Source organism: Diospyros lotus, unplaced genomic scaffold (genome assembly GCF_014633365.1).
Source record: "Diospyros lotus cultivar Yz01 unplaced genomic scaffold, ASM1463336v1 superscaf1, whole genome shotgun sequence".
NCBI lineage: Eukaryota > Viridiplantae > Streptophyta > Magnoliopsida > Ericales > Ebenaceae > Diospyros > Diospyros lotus.
The window spans coordinates 3,377,896-3,394,986 of record NW_026267104.1 but is presented as its reverse complement, the minus strand read 5'-3'; the positions used below and the strand labels follow the sequence as shown (position 1 = coordinate 3,394,986).

Below are 17,091 nucleotides of genomic sequence, written 5' to 3'. Positions count from 1 at the left end.
TTTTCCTTTACCTAAAAAAGGACCAAACAGGCGCTAATCTTTCTTCCGCACATAATATGTGAATCGGACAAGGGCACCCCATTCTCTGAAAAGAATCTCTTAAAAGCAACCAAACATATATATATATATATATTATATATTGTGGTTGTAAAAAACTATTAACCGTCATGTATCCAATATTTTAATATAATTAATGCAATCGTAATATCATATCTTTCCGTTGATATTATATAATAAACTATCAATGGAAATACCATGAATCTAAATCTTAAATACATACTAATAATTTATGATACTTAGGGGCTTAAGAATATTTGTCTCCTAAATAAGAGTTATTTTAGTGGTCCTTTAATAATATAAATAAATATTAAAAATTATTTAAAAGTTATTTTTCTTATTTTTTGAGATACAAAATTATTAATTAAATTTTTATATTTAAGTTTAAAAAGTAAACATTTTTTAATTAATAATATAACCAAATTACTTAATTCTTATTGTGATATAATTAAACATAAATAAAATTTTATTATTTTTATTTTTAATTTTTTTTTTTGTTAAAACTACAATAATATAAATGAAGTATTATTGCATTTGAAAAATAATTTACCTTTTTTACGAAATTTAATATCATAAGAGAAATTAAATCAACATGCCGATTAAATTTGGACCAGCAAAATGCATCTTAATGGACAACATTGGGAGCAACTCATTTTGTATGTACAACCTGCAGGTATTGCCAAATGCAGAAACAAAACATGTTCTATAATTGGATACAATCTTCGATCACCAACATAACTGTATGTTACTAGACACGGGGTACCATTACCATCAGCAATGATACAAGGCCAAAAAAAAAATGTAAACAGTAAATACTGACTTCATCACCACACAAGCACTTCCACACAACCCTATCTATACAAAGTAAAAAACCCCAGTAGGAAATCATCAAGAAAAAGAGAGTTGTATTCTTCAGCATCCTTGGTGCAAGATTTTGTCTAGACTTCAATCAAACTGATCTGTTCCGACATTGGAGCATCCTACAAATAATTGTACAAATAAAATTTGTAAGTGTGGAGCTAAACAGTTATAAGCACACTAAACCAAGTCCCACCCCCTCCTGCTGTTTGCAAATGGGTGGTGCAATAGCAGAGTGGTTCCAGTCGCGCTCTTACTGTTTGTTTTTCCTTTTATTTCTTTCCTTTTTCTGTAGTAGGGTCGCGACAGCCAATTCTAGACATGTCAACCTTGCTTAAAAAATTGAGAAGACAAAAAAAAAATCCCTAGGCAAGAATCTAGTGCACTTCAATGTTCAGGTTGAAATGATAAACAAACAAAAGATCATTGTATTATCTCATTGGTTTTGCTAAATAGTACTTACCATGTTTTCTTTGTTTTCCTGGAGTGGCTCGTCTGCAGGCAAGGGATTGACTGAACCTATAAAAATAAAAAGGTCAATTTATATGAATGCCAATGTATTACGGTTATAGAATTAATTACACTCTTTTTTACCTTGTTCAGAAGCAGCATTCTTTCCTTGTTTGTTCTTATCCTTCTTTTTATCGCATTCATTCTTGGTTGGCTTTTGGGACTTTTTTGATGCAAAACGCCCTGCAGTTTCTGGATCAGTTCTGGTGTTCACAGAATTTTTATTCAAAGTTCCCCGAGTCTTCATTCGAAGGTTATCTTTCTGCGTAGCACCTTGCTTGGCTGATTCTTTGACTTCAGAATTCTGAGCAGTGGCATCGGGGTTCAGAGACTTTGGTTTCAGTTTCCTAGTTCCAGTAACTGAAGAAGAGCTGTGTACATCATCATCGGATGAACGAGTTCCCTCTTCAGGCATTTGGGAACAGGATTCAGACACTTGCAGCTGCTCCAAGCTTTCAAGAATATCATAGCTCTCAAATAATTCTTTCACAGGTTCTCCAAGCTCGGCCAAGTTATGTCGACATGCGTAAGACTTGAGCTCATTCCTCATTTTTTGAGGAGGCTGAACCAATATTTTAAAGCAAATTAAAAATAATGAAAAACAATAACAAATAGAAATGTGAGGGAAAAGAAGAAAAAAAGTGGGTGTCAATATTAGCAGTTTCACAGGAAAATAATGAAATTTTGTAGATAATCTTTTGGTACAACAAAAATAAATTTTACCACATCAGGAAACGACTAACAACATCCCAGCATATATAGAACAAAAGAATGCAAGTTGATTTGTATGACTAACAACAAAATGCTAGACGTTAATTCCTCTAAGTGACACGGCCTATATGGATTTTAGCTCTCCAACCAAATCTATTTATGGTCAAATATTCAATGAAGACATTACATCTAACTTCTAAGCCCTAAAGATATTACAACAAACAAGAGTAGAAACAATCCACTAAAGATGTATGTCTTATTTTATCGAGTTACAAAAGGCAAAAATGATCTACCATACCTCACATCCAGCCTCCAATGCAAGTTTGAAAAACCCAAGTGAGATTTTGTGCTTGGCGGCAGATTCAGAGAGCTTAATCTGTGACAGCCAATATGAAGCTGATGACAGAACACTGAATTTCTTTCGGTTTGATGATCTGGAAACTTCAGAAAGTGGTGTGGCATTTTTGATTGACTATAAGTAGACCTTTTTGACCTAGTCTCAGAAATTGGAGTGATATTGCCAACTGTTCTTGATGCAGGAGCAGGGCTGACAGTGGTCTTGGCAGAGTAGAGAGCCTCCTGGGGGGCTTCCCTGGTTTGTCCTTTGCAGGTATATCAAGGATGCCTACGCTCTTACTTACGCTTGATGAAGGTCTTCCTCTAGAAATACGCACCCCAGGAACATATCAGTAGATAGCCTTTTTGTTATAACAGGGAACCACAAAGGAATAAATTATAAAGAGCTAAGATTGTATTCCATCAAAGTTGTTTGGCCAAACCCTGAAGGGATTCTGGAAGGAAGGGGAGTTAAACATCTCCTTTATAAAACAAATTCTTTCCAGAAACATGCACACTGTCTGCAGTGACTTCAGTTCAAAAATTGCACAATTTTCGTTTCAGGAACAGAGGTCATATTAAGATTTATTTTTCCAGAGTTCAGTTGTCTTCAGATCATGTGACAGAAAATCAATTTCAGAAAGGCTGGTGATTATATAAGTAACTGAATGCTAATTTAGAATCTTCAAACTTATACTGTAATTCAAGGGCAGAAAAAAAAATCAAACAATAAACAATAGAAAAATCTGTACTAACTGGATATAGCAAAAAAAATGAAAGAAAAATGAGTCTTCTCTAGCATCAAATTAATAGACAGAATGGTGACACCAACAACTCTTTAATATCAGTTTGAATACACGTAGAATCAGTAATCTCTACTAAATGGGAGTAAGACTTGTTCATATCAGGTATGCAGTTTGCTTACAGTAATTCATATGAAGTTAAAATAACAACAGCATACAAGCAACATTCTGCCATGCTGCTATCACATCTTGCATAATTGAAATTTCTAATGCCCAGCATCATATTTACTCTTTTGTTGGACCATCCAGTAACATTTTTCCTATTTGAGTATTTCCTCACCAATACACGGCAATTCAACATCATGCCTCTTTCTTTTCTTCAGTTATCTTTTTTTTCTTTATGCACCTTCATAAACACCACCAATCTATAGAAAGTAACTAAACCTTAGCATACCGATACCAGATCATTTGATAACAGGAGGCATGCACACAAAATCAAACTCTTAATTTAAATTACTAGTAACAACAATCAACTAATGATTCTGTTTTTTATGTCCCTCCAGAGGAACAGAAAATATTGAAGAAATCCCAAAACTGCAAAAAACAATTCAAAAAATAAAAATAAAAAAACGATAGAAAAGGAAAAGAAACAAGAGCCTAACAAAAAGGAAAGAAACAAGAGGCTCATACTTCTTGGGGACAGAGGAGTTCGACGAATTGCCCGCCTGTGGTTTCTCCTCCTTCGGCTTGGTGGCCGATCGTAGCGGATACCTGAGTTTCGATGACGATCTCCCTTTATCAGCTGCAAAGTCAGTAACCAAATTCATCAAACACACAACAAGAAAGAACAAATAGAAACAAACACACATATTGCTAGAGAGATTAGGGTTTAAGGTTCGGACCGGAGGCAGAAGCAGACTGATCCTTGACAGAGTCCCCCATTGCTCCTTGTACAAAGAGAAAGATAGAATTGAGAGGTAACAGACGAACGAAACGATGAATACAGAATGCGAGGAGCAGATAGAGAGAGAGAGAGAGAAATGGAAAGAGATTTATACAGAGAAGTTACTGTGCTCTTTGCCAATTGGCATTTGGGCGGGAATTTTGAGAAAACTCAAAAACAATATGATCCCGTGTTTTCCTCCAGTCGCCACCGACTAGGTTTCTTTCCCACGCGCGGTATCATTGCCAGCTATTCGTGGAACCGTTGTGCCTGTCAACTGGAGCGGGGAAGTGGCGTGCTGAGCGACTACTCGCGAGTAAGGATGCTAATAAGGGAATTTAATTTTAATTATTATTAAGAAAATATAAAGAAGGAATAAAAAATGTGGGAACGGACCGAACGGGTCCCAGGGTTGATGGGCCCGCTCAGTCCTAAGACGCTCATAATTCGAATTTCAAATTTGAAATCCTTTTACCGTTGACAACTACTTCGACGCTGGCAAAAGCCATTGGGCCGCTGTTCGGATCAAATTATATCCCGTCCTTATCCGCCGCGCGGCCGGACAGACGGGTCGGGCTAATGGAGTTCTAAAATGTGCGGTCCGGTTGGTTGACCACTGATCCAACCCCCCCCCCCCCCTTTTTTTTTTAAATGGAAATAAATAAAAATAATTGAAAATAAATAGGCATCCATTCTCAAAAAAATAATTAGATTAAGAAAAATTATCATGGTTGTTAAACTCTCAATTTTACAAGTATAATTTTATAATTTTTTATATCAAAAACCTTTACAAATTTACAATTTTAAAATTGAATTACACTCGATTTTAAAATTTTATATGTCGAAAACCCTTTTACGATTTTAACAACCTTGAAAATTACCCTCACCAATCCTAACTTTTGCTATAAATACACATACCACTCTTCATTGTTTAGGACCTCCTTTCAAAATTTTATAAAATTACATGAACCCACTAATAATTATTTGGAGTAGAATTGAGTGTAATTTGTAAAATAGGGAGAATATACTATATATTGTGATCTAACAAAAATCTCAAAAGTGCTAAATATAAATTAGAGAAGTCATTCAAAAAATTATCTAATTTACCCTTTAGATAATATCGGCATTTAAATCATATTTCAATGCATAAAAAACATCTATTTGATGATTATTTTAAGGATAATGGCACTAAACTAAAACAGAGACGCTCCTCCACATTTTGAAAATTATTCTATCCTCTCTTGGATGCAATAAAAGCAATTCTATAAAACTTCAAAAATATTCCATGTAACACAAACACAAAGCAGTGGTCTTATATCTTATACCAATCCTTGTACGAGTGCAGCCTAACACGGTCAAGTCAAGATTACAGCTTCATTCTCCTAACAACACGCGAAAACAACCAAGCACTGTTGATATCTTGGAACATCAAAACCACTATTTATCTGCTCCAATTCACCCCCCCTCCTTTTGGGACTATTTACCTCTACATATATCAGAAAACCAGAAGAAAAAAAAAACAATAAAACAAAAAAGAAAAGAGGCACACGAACTAAGTCCTCGGTACATGCAGATTTCAAATGCCATGATCACAAGCATCAAAAGCTCACCAGTTATGTATCTAACTAACTGCAGAAGAAAAGGTCTACAAGAAGAAAGCAAACATCTTTCTAGTCAGTGCGCGGCTTGAGAGGTCGTCGTTGTCTTCTTAAAGTCAATCTTGTCGACCTTAACCTCGCCATCAATGAGTTCATAAACATAAACCACAACACGGAGGCCATCTATGTCCATGAGGACAAAGCTGGGGTTGACATCATAGGTTACGCTGCTGTGAGCACCTGTAGCCGACCCTGGGTTTATTACAACCCCTGCCTCGTGTTTGTAGGCTGTGAACTGGTGGGTATGACCTGAGACAAGAATGTCAACATCCAGCTGCCTCTGAAGCATGGCCAGTGAGTCCAAGTCCCCCCATGGAATAACCTTCAGACCATAAAATAAGAAAGAGTGGCAATTATTGATTGAGAAAATACAACATAATCATTATTCATACACTTTCCTAGAGCAGCCAAAGAAAATTGAGAAAAATAAAATAACGAAAGGAGAACATAACGAAACGTTTCCTGTTTCAAGTTGTTCACGAGTCAAGATGATTTTCTACTTGGTATAACACATGCCTGACATGGTGCAATTGTGCAAGGAAAAAGTAATTGTAAAACATGAATAATTTTCCAAGTTACTGCAGTCATCAATTCTTGTATGGCAGGAAAGATGAAGCTCAGCAAATAATACCTCTTCTAATTTTTAGGAATCTTGCAGGAGCAGAACTTTTATATGCCTTATTCATCCAAAATGATGTTGCAGTAATATATAGAAAATGATGAGCTACAATTGCTGGTGTTTTGGTTTGAATAAAGGACACAAAAAGCCAAAAAAGCCATTTTCTCTAGCATCCTTTGCAACTTATTTGTGTTTAGTTCCCGTTCAAGTGTTTTACTGGTCAATCTAAAATATTTGGTGATTCTCAAAATTTCCAAAAATGCAAGGTAAGGGCCACCTTCAGTATTAATTTTATGTAATTAGGTTGTTTTGTTAGATCTCATCAGGTTGTATAGTCTTTTAGATAACCATAGCATTAAAAAAACAAACTATTTATTTCAAAGTATAAATTGAGATTCTATCAGGATAAACGATTTGTTGAAATCAGATAAAGGCATGCAATACTTCTAGTCCTACATAGTGAATCTGCATAAAAGATTTTTTTTAGAGTTTCTGCAACTTCGTGGGATTATATGACACAATTCAACCTGAGGTTTCTGTTACAGCAGGTTGGTGAAATGATATGAAGCGTCTGAACAACAACAGTAAGTTGGTTACAGAAGCTTGAATCAGGAATTAGAATGCTGAAAAGAAGTGTAACCTCCACTAGATGTCTAGGAGAACCTGACTTTTTGTTTATTATCTTCAAGCAAGGACTGAGGACAAGTGCTATCAGGGGTAATAAAGGAATCAAACCTGATGACCATGGCATATTCCAAGCTTGAATTGACCAATTGTCAGCGTTTTGGTCTCTGGGTAACGTGTGTCTTCATCGTATTCACCACGGGTAATATGCAAGTCAGGACAAAGGGTCTTCAAGTAGTCATGAACCTCCTGCAAGAGAGCAATTGGTTGTAAATTCAGGGCATAGATTAATATTAAAATTGATAGTGCCCATCTTTTGCATTAATCCATCAGTACAAAATTTTATAAGCTTTAGACTTTGTTTTACTAAAAATGACTTATTAGCTTCCTTTTTGGCCAAAATATATTTTTCTACATTTTCTTCATTACAACATGTATGTTAAGTCTCATAGCAACTTAGTTTTGATTTTTTTTTCTTGTACCTCTTAATCTACCACTAAGACTTTTCTTTTTTCTTTTTGGGACTTTTCCCCTCGACTCTCCTAGAATTATTTTTTCCATATTCCAAATGATACTGGCAATTTCAGTTCACATTTGGTTAGCTACTCCTTCAACAATCCAAGCTCTTTTGACACATATTTTTTCCTTAAAGAAAGCTTGTTTTCAACTTTTAAATCTCCCCATTTAATTCTTGGGCTTTTCTTGTATCATTTTTTCGTCACCAATTTTTGATATAGACATCAAAAACTATAAATCACACCATCTGATTCAAAGCATCTCAATCCACGTGAGAGAAAGATAGCATGTTATAAAACTTTAGGTTTGCAATTATTTAATACATGGACCCCCCCCCCCCCCAAAAAAAAAAAAAAAAAACTGAAGGGTATCACTTTATCAACTAATCCATGATAAAAAGGGAAAAACATGAAGAGAAAAAGCAGTGTTCTAAAAGGCACTAGGCGCTAGGCGGGCGTCAGGCTAGGGCCTAGCGCCTAGGCGGGACCTAGGAAAATTGCTATTTTTTTTTTTTTTTTAAACTTTGTGATGTAATTTGACGTTATTTTTAATTAAATCAAATTTGAAAAGCATTAATAATGCAACATAAACCAATAATACAACAATAATGGAATAACAAGTGAAATATAGAATTAAGCATGAGAAAACAAATTGTTGTAGATCAGTTCTAGGTTCAATAAGACAAAAGCAAAAATAATGCAACATAAACCATACTTGAAGAATCTAAGTATCTAACTATCTAATTAGACTTTTTCCTCTCCATATTCTTCTAATACATGATCTTCATCAGACTCAAAATCAAATTCATTGAGCTCTTGCTCATCTTCTTCTTCTTCTTCTTCTTCTTCTTCTTCTTATTGGAAATCATCTTCATGAATAGTGGATAAACACATAGCCACATATCAATAGTGGATAAACAACATTTTAATTTAGTCATACAATCAATACTATAAGCAAGCAGGTAAGTGGATTTCTTAGAAATATTATAGAATATATATAATTAATAATAAAAACTAAATATAAATCTAATAATTATATATAAATAGAAAAGAAAAATAAAAACAAAAATCAGAAACAAGAAACCGAAACGTAGCAAACGCCCCAATAACCAGAGAGAGAGAGAAGTTACGACGGAGATGGTGCTTGCCGCGGCAGAGATGGAGCTCGACGGCGAGGACGGGTGTGACGGCGATGACGCTAAGGCAACGAGGATGAGGAGGACGCGACGGATAAGAGGCGGTGACGATGAAGCTTGGCGACGAGGATGGAGCTGGACGCAGCGACGACGGTGAGCTACTGGCGGGCCAATGAAGCTTGGCAGTGTTGAGACGACAACATTGAGGTGAGAAGAGAGTGAAAGGGGGAGACGCTGAGAGGTTCGATTTAATGATTTAGTTAAAAAAAACCCTAAAAATAGCTGATATTTAAAGCCAACGAATTGGGCGCCTAGGCGCACTAGGTGCTACCTGGGTCGACTAGGCGCCCAAGTCGGCCGATTACTCGAGCCGATGCTGAGGAGGCCTGACTAGGGCAATTTTGGGGCAGCCAGCGGCCGCCTAGGCCGATTTTTAGAACATTGAGAAAAAGAAAACAGAGCAGGAAAAGAAAATCGAAATGGACCAGACACCTCGAAGTAACAAATTTTTATGGAGGGACAAAAACAACCAATCTTTGAGAGAGAATAGAAGTGGAAAAGGGGCAGGGATGCAAGGATCATTAACAACAAAAGAAAAAAAAAAGGTCAAATAAGATATTGAACTTCTAATAAAAGGAACTACATACATATCAAGGTAAGTCCACATAGTCTTTTCATTTTGTATGGCCAGAAAGTACAAATTTGTTGGAGCATAGGCAAGAGGTAATAATACCTAATAGCCACTAACTGTGGTGGCCAGGATCACTCAAGAATGGCATCCTATAATTGAACTAGCTCAGCTCATATTGACAGACATAGTAATTAGTAATGCAGAAGGCCTAAGGCCATGCTGTCCAAGGATCATGGCCAACATTTGTACCACCATCATGTGCTCTCTACATTACACCCCACAATTAAGCCTTCTTGTTAGCAGTCCAATCATGTCTTCACAATTTCTAAACTACGATATGGATTCTACTTTTGGAGAACCTTGTCAGATCCAATGGAACTGACAAGTTTGCCTCAGGAATTTCGTGAGGAATTCCAGAGAATTCTGATAGAAGAACTCGACTGGAAAAGAGGGAGAAGGAAAGAAAGAGAGAGAGAGAGCGTAGGAGAATTGAGAAAGAATTTTAGGATTCAATTCATTCATGCTTTGTGAGAGAGATTAGTGTGTATTTATACTAATCTCCTCCATCAAGCGGGCAATTTGAAAAAAGAATTGTTCCTACCCAGGCTTCTATACAACCGCTAACTACCATATGCTACGGCTACTTCTACTTCCTCCATCAAGTGGGCAATTCGAGTTGCTTTATCTTGTGGTATGTATTTTGAATCCCCGAGTGCCCTCCCAGTGGGGACTCATGTAGAGTTTGGAGTATCTTTTGCTTGAGGTCATGTCCGTCCCCAATCACTATTCTTCCTTTGTATTAAATAACCCCATTCTTAAGCGTATACCCTGGTTTGCTGGAGGGGTTCAAAATCAGCTGCTCCAGTAATCCTCTAATCTACTCATCGGTATCATAACTGGTGGCCACTTCTTGATACCAGTTAGGTACCAAGGCAGTTAAGGCTACCGTTTCTCCCTCCTCTTGGCATTTGGAGAATGCATCGGCCACTACATTATTCTTTCCCTTCTTGTATTGTATAGTATAGTCAAGGGCCTTGAATTTTGCCATACCCTTCTTTTGTAATTGAGTGTGTAGCTTTTGCTGTAGCAAAAACTTCAAACTTTAATAGTAAGTCTTGATCACGTTGGCCCCCTTCTAGGTAGTGTCTCTATTTGTCCACCGCCATCAATTCGGCCATAAACTCCTCATAAATGCTTAGCCCATATGTCTAGGAGCTAAGGCTTGATTGAGAAAGGTTAGAGGCCTTCCCTCCTGCATCAACACTGCTCCAACTCTAGTTTTGCACACGTTTGTTTCCAACACAAAGGTCTTGTTAAAATTAGGTAGGCCCAACACTGAGGCCTCACTCATAGCCCTCTTGAGTTGTTTAAAGGTTGCCTCAGCCTGATCTCCCCACTTGAACCCTTCTTTCTTCAGTAACTGAGTTAAGGGCTTACTAATGATCTCATAATTCTTCACAAATCTTCTGTAGTACCCCATTAGGCCTAGAAACCCCCTTAGTGCTTTCAGGGTGTTCGGTCTTGGCCAAGACTACATGGCCGTTACCTTCTTCGGGTTTGTGCTAACCCCTTGGCCCAAGATAATGTACCTAAGGTACTCCACCTACCTTTCAGCAAAAGAACACTTTGATCTTTTACTATGCAATTGGTTGACTCTAAGGATCTCAAAGGTGGCCTTAAGGTGTGTAAAGTGTTGATCGAAAGTACGGCTATACACCAATATATCATCAAAGAATACTAAGATAAAGTTTCTTAAGTGAGGTTCAAAAATGTGGTTCATCAAAGATTGGAAAGTAGCTGCGGCATTGGTAAGGCCAAAGGACATTACCAAGAACTCGTAATGGCCTTGGTGAGTTTAGAAGGCAATTTTGGGTACATCCTTAGGGCTCATTCGAATCTGGTGATAGCCAGCTCTTAGATTGAGCTTAGAAAAAATGGTTGCATCCATTAATTCATCTAAGAGGTCTTCAATGAGTGGGATTGGGTATTTGTCTTTGATAGTCATGGCGTTTAGTTGGTGGTAATCTATACAGAAACGCCATGATCCATCCTTCTTTTTTACCAATGGTACTGTGGATGCGTAAGAACTGTGGCTAGGCTAGATTAGGGACTGTTGTAACATGTCTTTGACCATTTGCTCTATTTGTGTTTTCAGGGGCGGGGGGGTAGGCTCTTGCATTAAAGGGTTCAGAATTGGATTTCAAATTGATGGAATGATCATGGGTTCGGGGAGGGGGTAGAGTTGTGGGCTCCCTAAAGAGAACCTCATATTCAAACAAAAGCATATGAAGTAGGTCAAGTTGATTTACCTCCGACTCTGATTGAGAAGGGCTGCTAACTACCAGGAATAGTTCACCGTCTCCCTTTGTATCCTTCTCTTCTTCTTCCACCATCTATATAAAGAAGAGTTGGGCCACTTGAGTTAACTTTTGCCTGAGCATCTTCTGTAAACGTTTCCCCATGATCATCTTATATACTCCGACTTCCTTGCTGCCCACCAATGTCATTCCCTTCCCCTCTCTCTCAAAAATCACCTCCATCCTATTAAAATCGAAGCAAATGGGGCTCACTTGCTTCATCCAATCTACCCCCAAAACCACCTCACATCCCCCCAATTTTAATAACCTCAAGTCTGCCTCAAACACCTCACGCTCATCTCTCAACGGAAATTAGTGCAAGCTGACTTGCTCATCACCTTACTTCTATTAGCTACTATTACTGAGAGTGGTTATGTGCTAATTAATGGGCATTTTCACCGCTTGGCAGTACCTTTATCCAAAAAACTGTGGGTACTCCCACGGTCAAATGAGAATCATCAACTTACTTCCTCCAACCTTCCCCTCCACCTTGATGATTTTGTTGTTGGCCAGCCCTCTCAAGGCATGTAGAGAGATCTCCCCATTGTCTTCGTCTCCTTCCTCAGGCACATCCAACATTTCTTCTTCTTTAACATTCTCCTCCTCCCCTTCTAGTAGAAGCAATTGCTTCTTGCACTGGTGCTCAGGGAAGTATCTATCCCCGCATCTGAAACAATGATTAGATTGCCTCCTCTGTTCAATCAACCTTTCACTTTGTGTTTTCGGGCCCAGTGTTGGTAAACTCCTTACCCCATGTACTCCTTTCCAATTTTCTCTTCCCTGAATCTTTCCCACAGGAGTTAACACATTATGTGTTCCTCCTCTATTCATGATTCATTGTTTCTTTGTGAGCGCTTCCACTGTCAGCTCATGCAAACAGGCACTGTCAGTGGCATGCTTAAGGGTTTGTGGTAGCAGTACCTTCACCATGGGCCTTAACTCCTCATTTAACCCACTAATAAAACTGGGGACGAAATAAGCCTTCGTGAGGTAAGGATTATGGTTGAGCATCAACGCCTTCAATTCCTCAAACCTCTTCTGGTACTCGGCCACCGATCCATTCTGTTTGATTTTGTTAAACTCCTCCACCACATCCGTCATTCCTCTCTCCCCAAATCTCTCGCAAAATTCTGCTGCAAATTCTGCCCAGGGGCATTCCCCTCTCGTCTTGGCCCATCCTTGGTACTAATCATCCCTAGCAACATTAAGGTAGGCTACTGCCATGGTTATCTTTTGATGCTCCGGTATCTCAAACCACTTAAAGGCCCTCTCACATCGTCTAATCCACCATCGAGGGGTATTCCCATCAAACATGGGGATATCCAATTTTGGCATTGGTATCCTCGAGTGGCCAAGGCCTCCATTCAACCCTTGCCTTCTACCAACCACATTCTCCCCCATTTCTCCCAATTCTTCCCCAACCTCAGAGGTTCCTAGTCTCCTCTGACTCATCCCATGGCCCATAAGGATCGAGTATGCTCTTTCCCTAGGAGGAAAATCTGGCGAGAGACTTACCGGTTGCTGTCGTGCAAATATAACCATGAAGCCTTGTTGCTCTCGGATCTGCGCTCCTACTTCTTAGATTTAGTTGACCGCACCATCCAATTTGCGATCAATAGAAATAATCGCCTCATGATTGCGGTTTGATCCCAATTCTAGCCGATCCACCCTCGCTTGCAGGTCCGATACTGTGGATCCAAATTGGTGTAGTTGGACCTCCATGTTCTTCATCCTCGTGCCGTTTGCCATTACCGATCTTTCTTGCAGCTTTGCCTAGCCTGGATCGCTCTGATACCAAATTGTCAGATTCAACGGAATTGACAAGTTTGTCTCAGGAATTTCGTGAGGAATTCTGGAGAATTCTAATAGAAGAACTTGATCGGAAAAGAGAGAGAAGGAAACAAAGAGAGAGAGAGATAAGAGAAAGAGAGTGCGGGAGAATTGAGAAAGAATTTTAGGATTCAATGCATTCATGCTTTGTGAGTGAGATCAGTGTGTATTTATACTGATCTCCTCCATCAATTGGGCAATTCGAAAAAAGAATAGTACCGCCCAAGCTTCTATACAACCACTACCTACCATATGCTACGGCTACTTCTACTTCCTGCCCTTTTATTTAATACGCACATGACAAACTTCTTTGCCATATTAGTAATGAGGCAACAAATAAAACCATATATACCATATAACAAGACAACACAAAGTGCAAACAACTTCAAACCAAGAAGAAAATTAACTCCTAGTAACTGAAGAAGATTCTATTGCAGTGTCATACAGCACTGAACAAGAGATTGTATAAATTTTTATCTAGAGTGGGAAGGTTGAATAATGTGAAGACTTACTAATTCAAAAGTCGCTGATTCCTGTTTTTTTCTGTATGCCCAACCATATAAAATAATGAATTATGCATACCATAAATCACCCACACTCGTTGACAAGTTAATATTTCATCCAGAAGTTACCTTTAAATCTCAATATTGATAGCTCATTACATGAACATAGTATTAGCACTTGACCTACTAGCATAATTGAAACTGTAAATTCTTCTTTTTGCTAAATATAGTTAGCAACATTTTACCTCAGTTGAAACGACAATTTTAAGTTACTCAAACTTTATTAGTCACTTCTTGTTCAAAACAAGAGGGGGGAAAAACAAGAGGATAAATTGATTGCAGAACACTGCCTTCCAAAACACACTAGAAGTTCTTGTAAGATAAGAGAGTTTCCAAAAGCTCATATATTAGAACATTGATTATTACAGTTCAATATTTTGGCGGCAATATTGGAAACACCCATAGAAAAAGTGCTACTAGGACAAAAGGGGGCAGCTGTTAAATGTTCTGAGGGTTAGATAAAATATATTCTTATCTTTCACACAGAGAACTGACGTTCCAGAGGTTTAAGCCCATGACACCCAGGTTAAAATTAAGCAATCTTTTAATCAGCTAGAAGGCCACCCTTATTGAAGCCTTCTTCTGGCATTAATCAATTAAATTTATCATTTCTCTACTCAAATGTATGGTTATATCAATCCCTCAAACCAATCACAATCTTATGTTGTTTATCCTGCTGCACTTTTTCTATCAGTTCGTGCTTAACATTTCTGAGCCATTCTACAAAAATGAGAGTCTAAGAGAAGCCAGAAATCACTTATAATAGATGAGTAAAAAATAAAAGTTAGTTAGAAACAAGAAACTCATGAACTTAGCTGTTACAAAGGTTTATGATAGCAGCCCAATTTTTTGGACTTGGCAAATTGATATGTGTGAATATATATATATATGTATATAATATTCAAACCAATGTAGGGAATATTACTCTTTGTCAAGAAGTTGAAGAAGCCATACAAGGGTTTTGTCCGTGTTGCAAGTTTTACACGAAAACAGTTTCACCAAAATCTCCTTTTTCTTATCTGACTAACTTTTTGCAGGAAGATTGTATCTAATTCTGAAAAGGGAAACAAGGGAAAGTAATTGTTGAAGTACAAAGGACAAGAAAAATTAGGCAAACAAAATACAAGTAAATCAAGAAAGCCCTAAACTAAAAGCTGTGTTCCAAAACACACCCACCTTGATACATAGATTCCCAGTGCAAATGATGTGCTGGATCTTCCCTGGAACAAGCATGGACTTGAATTTTGCAGGCAGATCAGGCGCTCTGTGGGGTATGTGAAGATCCCCCAAGGCCAACACCAACACCATCCTCTTCAAACTTCTTGAAAATTTCAAAGTACAATTCGAAATCTGCTATGAACACCATATTAACACGACCCATCAAGTAAAGTTTGAAATCAACAAGATCAACCCAAGTTCCAAGAACTACAAACATGCACCCAAAATGGTCCCAATTTGAATTAAAAGCATGAAGATCAAACTAATCAAATGTAGAATCAATCAAAAGGGGTCTGATTGTTTGAATACGAACCTGGAGTTTGAGGGCTAGGTTACACGGGAACAAAAACGGTACAAGAATATGATACGAAACGGAAAAGGGGAAACGGCATTTTTCAAAAAAGTAAGATGCGGAAATGCGGGGGAAACACATAAATAAAAAAAATATAGAGGCATTTTTGCAAATATAATTTTTAATATAAAAATTATAAAGTTAGTTATTCTTATTCAATCAAAAAATAAACATAAATTCCATAATACATTCAAACAAATGTAGACATAAGTTCTATAGACCCATGACTTACTAATTTAAAACAAACAACAAATTAAAAAAGAAAAGAAAAGAAAATAATCAAATATAATACAGTTTATAAAAGTTCCTCCACTTCATCATTCTCTTTATGGTCTCTTAGACATCAACCAAGTCCAATATCATTTAATCAACACATCGACCAAGTTCACACTTCAATTCATTCCCAGACTAAAGCCTAGCAACTTGAATCAGTACAATTAAGAGGAACGGATAAGATAGAGAGATGACAGAGTCGTTAAAAACATAGCCGCAGTTGGCCGGTTGGGAGTCTTGGGACGGATAACAGAGTCACCTCTGCTAAATGCTAAGCATCTATTGGGTTGAAATGAGAGTGGGCACATCCCTTTAACTGCCACCAGACAAATATCACTTTGAAATTAAGGAAACCAACAATAATTCAGTTTGTAAAATTTCTGAATGATTTTATTTGATCAAACAGGGGCAGCCTCAAAATTAGGGTGACACGAATCAACAACCCCAGCAAGAAATGGTTCCCATAACTCTGAAAGATTATAACAACACAGTCAAATTATCACAATGAAAGCAAAATCATTAGCATACAAACCGTTTCAAGTCAAAACGAAGCAATACGAGAATCACCAGAAATAAGACCCAGAAAGAGACAAGAAGAAAAACAAAAGAAATCATACCCCTTTAAGCTGAATCGACGGCGGCACCGAGCAGTCGGAGTCTGTGTTTGTGAATCGACGCCGGCAAGGGGTAGCGACGATTCGTGTTGCACGGAAACGGCGGCACCAAGCACGGAAACGTCGATTCGTGTTTGTGAATCGACGGCTGCTCAGCCCAGATTGTGAATCGACAGCGGCACCAAGCACTGAGCAACCGCGCGGCAAGGGGGGCGATGATAAGGGGACGGTCAGAGAGATAGAGAGCAGCTGTAAGCTGTGACGATGGTAACCTGAGAGAGAGGTGTTCGCAGAGGCAGCCTCTAAATCACAATTAATATTATGTTAGAGACAAATTTTTCGTCAACGCCTGCGTTTTCCACAATTTCCTAAACGATATTGAATTTTTTCAAAAATTATAAAAATAATTTAAAAATATTTTCTTAATATTTCTCTACATTTTGATACTATAATTATTTTAAAAATACTTAAATGGCACTGATATAAGCTCCAAATGTCGGATGGATCCTTCCTACCCTATTGTTGACAATTTGATTTTGTCGA

The 17,091-nt window shown here is 37.8% G+C and overlaps 1 protein-coding gene and 1 pseudogene across 1 annotated transcript; both read right to left on the bottom strand.

Moving 5' to 3' along the window:
• Positions 1-676: 676 nt before the first annotated feature.
• On the bottom strand, positions 677-4,268 carry LOC127792863 (uncharacterized; annotated as a pseudogene).
• Positions 4,269-5,446: 1,178 nt separating this feature from the next.
• Positions 5,447-16,850, bottom strand: LOC127793095 (vacuolar protein sorting-associated protein 29). Its single transcript, XM_052323876.1, has 4 exons — positions 16,552-16,850; positions 15,268-15,441; positions 7,171-7,308; positions 5,447-6,138 (listed from the first exon to the last, which is right to left on the bottom strand). The coding sequence occupies exons 2-4, from the start codon at positions 15,397-15,399 to the stop codon at positions 5,833-5,835; spliced, it is 576 nt and encodes a 191-aa protein (XP_052179836.1). The 5' UTR covers positions 15,400-15,441; positions 16,552-16,850; the 3' UTR covers positions 5,447-5,832.
• Between the last annotated feature and the right edge of the window lie 241 nt (positions 16,851-17,091).